The following is a 3,591-nucleotide window of genomic DNA, read 5'->3' on the forward strand; positions in this document are numbered from 1 at the left end:
TGTTCCAAAGAAAGTTTAACGCATGTATCCGAGTATTTTCCTTTTTCAAATACACTTTTTCTATTTCAGCGGTTTCATCCAAACAAGTGACATGAATGACAGAATAATATTGACACGTGTCCTTTTTTCTTTTTGTTATCTATTAAAAGTTTTCTAATTTTAATCTCTGAACATACTTTTAATCATTTTTAACTGATAAGTTGTTTTTTCAAACATCAAGACAATAAAATAATAGCATTATATTATTTTAAAATAATTTTATTTAAAGAAAAAAAGTAACTAGTTAGAAACAGTAGAGATCAAAATTTATAGGAAACATAAAATACATTAAACCTAAAACTAAAAGAACATAAAGAGACAGTGAATAAAAATTTTGATGTGAGGCCCCTCAAAACAGAAGGTTTCGTTAATTTTTAATGAATTTCTTTTCTGTACAGCAAAAATTTGTAAGCAGAGTGATTCTGTCATCCTCTTCCTCATTCCTAATCCTAGTACTCATTGTCAGCAATGTGTAGTCTTCTAAATGCAAATAACACGAAAGGCTTTTGGATATGAACAATGGTTTGGCAAAATTGGAGGAGACAAAACACCACTGCGCAATCTATATGCTCAATCTGGTTTTCTTTGAGAGCAATGCAGAAGGTGATGCAGGCAAAGATAGATCACAGGAATGAGAAACTGATGAGAACGCAGTTGAAATAGATGATGATGATGATGATGGAGGGCTGTAATCATCTGATCTACTTCTTTTATGACCTTTCTTCCCTTCACCTTTCATGATAAAATCTGTCACGCGTTTTACATCTGACAACTTCACAGGTTTCAACAGAAACTCTTCTGCTCCTTCCTCCAGGCAACTGTCAATCACAAAACTATTCGATCAATAATGGCCAATAATTCAATGTATGAATGCAAGCAATAAGAAAATTATAATAATTGCTCGTGCCAACAATTGGGCAAGAGGAGAGGGAATCTGAATTTCGTCTTGCTTCAATCATTGTAGCCACAGATGCAAATTAGAAACATGTTCTCAAAATGCTCCTCCATGTGACTAACATGTTCAGATTATTGATGTATCAGAAGTTGAATTTCAGTGGAAGCAGACTACAATCTAATGAAGCAATAACTCTATCCCACAAGTGAGTTTCACTATATGCAGCTCAACACTATGCTGCTATATGTCAGAAAGCAGATTCTCACAAGTCTTATCCACCATGAAATCCCTTTTTTCTCCCATATCCAGTGTAATCTTCTTTATTCCCTTTTTCACATGGCCAACAAAACTTTTGATCTATCCATGTGCCCAAATCATAGGGGATTTAATCATAAAAAAAAATATATTCATGTCTTTCACAAATGTGATTCAAGTTTAGATGGGAATTATGTTCTAAAAAACATGAGCTACAGATGCAGCAATGGGATGCTCCCAAATAATCTGGTATTTTAGCTCAAAGCACTAGCATAAGTAAATCAACAAACAGACAGCATCCAAAACATAAAAGCCTTAACATTGCTGAAGAATTAATCCAGAAAAACAATGGCTTCTGCTCCTAAACCATACAAGAAATGAAGAGAATCCAGTTTAAATTGAAGAGCTCACCTATCAATTCGAGTCAAGATATTCTCAGACGACATAACCACCACTGGAACCTCTCTAAACACAGATGATTCCTGCAGATATTAACAGAGAGTTAAAAACCGAGGAGAAAAGAGGAAAAACCACAACCAACAAGAAATTAAAATTAAACCAAACAATCAACGAAGACCATTCTCATTCCTCACCTTTATCTTCTTGAGCAGTTCATATCCTGTCATACCCGGCATGGAGTAGTCTGTCATTATCAAATTAACCTTGACACTCTGTCACAACATTCATCAAACAACATAAGCACCACCCCTAAACACTACCAAAAAGAAGTCCTTTAACAATTCAAAAGCCAAATATTCTTACATCAAAACCAATGGAGCTCTTCTCTCCATCCAACCCCAGATACTGCAGAGCCCTGCTTCCACTTTCCACCACCGTCACTGCCAACACCCAGTTCAAATAACCATCAGAATACAAACGAATGCAAGAAAAAAAAAACAACAAAAACTGATCCCAACACCGAAAAAGTCCAGTTAAAACACACCCTCTTCGAGATACTACTTATTTTTCACCGATCAGACCAAAAAGCACACAAAACCACCAAAATTCTCCGTCTTTAGTCCTTACCTTTGCAAGAAGAGATTTTGAGCAACCTCTCAATAACCTTGCGGTCGACGTGGCTGTCATCAACGGCAAGGACGTGGAGCTTCCCGGAACCCACTTCCGGCCTGAAAACATCGCTGGCGGCAGCCATCTTGGATTGAATTAGAAGAAAAAAGGAGGAAGAGATGATCGAAGAAAAAGAATGGGTAGAAGAAAGGTATAGTATAAAATAAAAGTAAGAAGAAAGAGAGAGAGGGTTATGGTTTATATTGAATGGTGGAGAGGTAGGAGAAAAGAAAAGGGTTGTGAAGAAAAATAATAATAATAATAAAAATGAGAAAATGAAAAGGAGGGAGATTCGGAGGATCCAAATCTGAGAGATCTTGTTTGTTGTTTTTGGAAATGAAGCAGAGAGGATTATCCCACCTGCAGTTGTCGCTTCTCTTGTCACAATCATACTTTTATAATTAATAGTAACGTTGTTGATGGTCAGACACGACCAAACGTATCTTGTTCGGGTCCACCTTTCCTCTCTGTTTCTCAAACCTATCTTCCTTGACTTTCACACAGTTCACATTTTCAACCAAATCAAATCTTCCTTCAATGAAGTTGCCTTGCATTGCATCATCACGCGTATCAAGTTGGATCCGATCCACATCCTTTTTACTTCTCAACTTCACCATTTCCTGAAATTTTTTTATTTTTTATTTTTACACATCATTGCCACACATTTTTTATTCATTTTTAGATTATATGCTTTTTATTCACAAAATCTCACTTTGATTTCTTAGCTTTTGGATAAATGCCTTCTTCTACTTCGAAACGCTTCGATCATTCCTTTCTTTTATTTATGTTAAATTAAATTAATGGATTAATGGATCTGGATTCTCTTTTCCTACAAACCGCACCGTCTGCACTTTCAAATCTATTTTCATTAAAGTCAATAAATTCTCATTATCAAATTAATATGTTATGTAATAACATCGACCAAACAGATCAGATTATATAAGGCACGTAATGTCCTAAAAAGTTAATTATAGGCAAAAATATACACAAAAGTTCATTTTAAAAAGAATATATATAATTTTTATATGAATATATATTATTATTTTCTATGTGAATTTGCAATTGACGTTTAGACCAACAACATTATTTATTTATAATTAAAACAAAAATAACGTGAAAAATATAAGCAAAAGTAAATTATTAAGAATTAATTATCAACATACAAGAATATCTAATATATTATTTAAACAAAAATGGTCAGTTTAAATCAAAATTTATCTAATGTTAAAATTATATTATCCAGAAGATATCTATTCCAATGGTTATAAAATAGCAAATATATATTTTTAATAAGACTTTAGTAACACCTAACTTATTTTCAAAAAAATTTGCTT

The 3,591-nt window shown here is 33.6% G+C and overlaps 1 protein-coding gene across 1 annotated transcript; it reads right to left on the reverse strand.

Annotated features, from left to right (window-relative positions):
- Positions 1–379: 379 nt before the first annotated feature.
- On the reverse strand, positions 380–2,579 carry LOC124825531 (two-component response regulator ARR6-like). Its single transcript, XM_047298164.2, has 5 exons — positions 2,216–2,579; positions 1,952–2,028; positions 1,783–1,860; positions 1,601–1,671; positions 380–857 (listed from the first exon to the last, which is right to left on the reverse strand). Exons 1-5 carry the CDS (start codon positions 2,340–2,342, stop codon positions 602–604), a joined length of 609 nt encoding a protein of 202 aa, XP_047154120.1. The 5' UTR covers positions 2,343–2,579; the 3' UTR covers positions 380–601.
- Positions 2,580–3,591: the final 1,012 nt, after the last annotated feature.

This window comes from Vigna umbellata, chromosome 2, assembly GCF_029865625.1.
Source record: "Vigna umbellata cultivar VRB3 chromosome 2, Vumbellata_1.0, whole genome shotgun sequence".
Classification (NCBI taxonomy): domain Eukaryota; kingdom Viridiplantae; phylum Streptophyta; class Magnoliopsida; order Fabales; family Fabaceae; genus Vigna; species Vigna umbellata.

What these genes read in the sequence shown, in the direction of transcription:
- LOC124825531 (XM_047298164.2), bottom strand. Translation starts at nt 2,342, where the DNA reads ATGGCTGCCGCCAGCGATGTTTTCAGGCCGGAAGTGGGTTCCGGGAAG. An exon ending in CAAAATCTCTTCTTGCAAAG is followed by an intron (nt 2,029 to 2,215) that starts GTAAGGACTAAA and finishes GGGTGTTGGCAG; the next exon opens with TGACGGTGGTGGAAAGTGGA. An exon ending in ATCTTGACTCGAATTGATAG is followed by an intron (nt 858 to 1,600) that starts GTGAGCTCTTCA and finishes TGTGATTGACAG; the next exon opens with TTGCCTGGAGGAAGGAGCAG.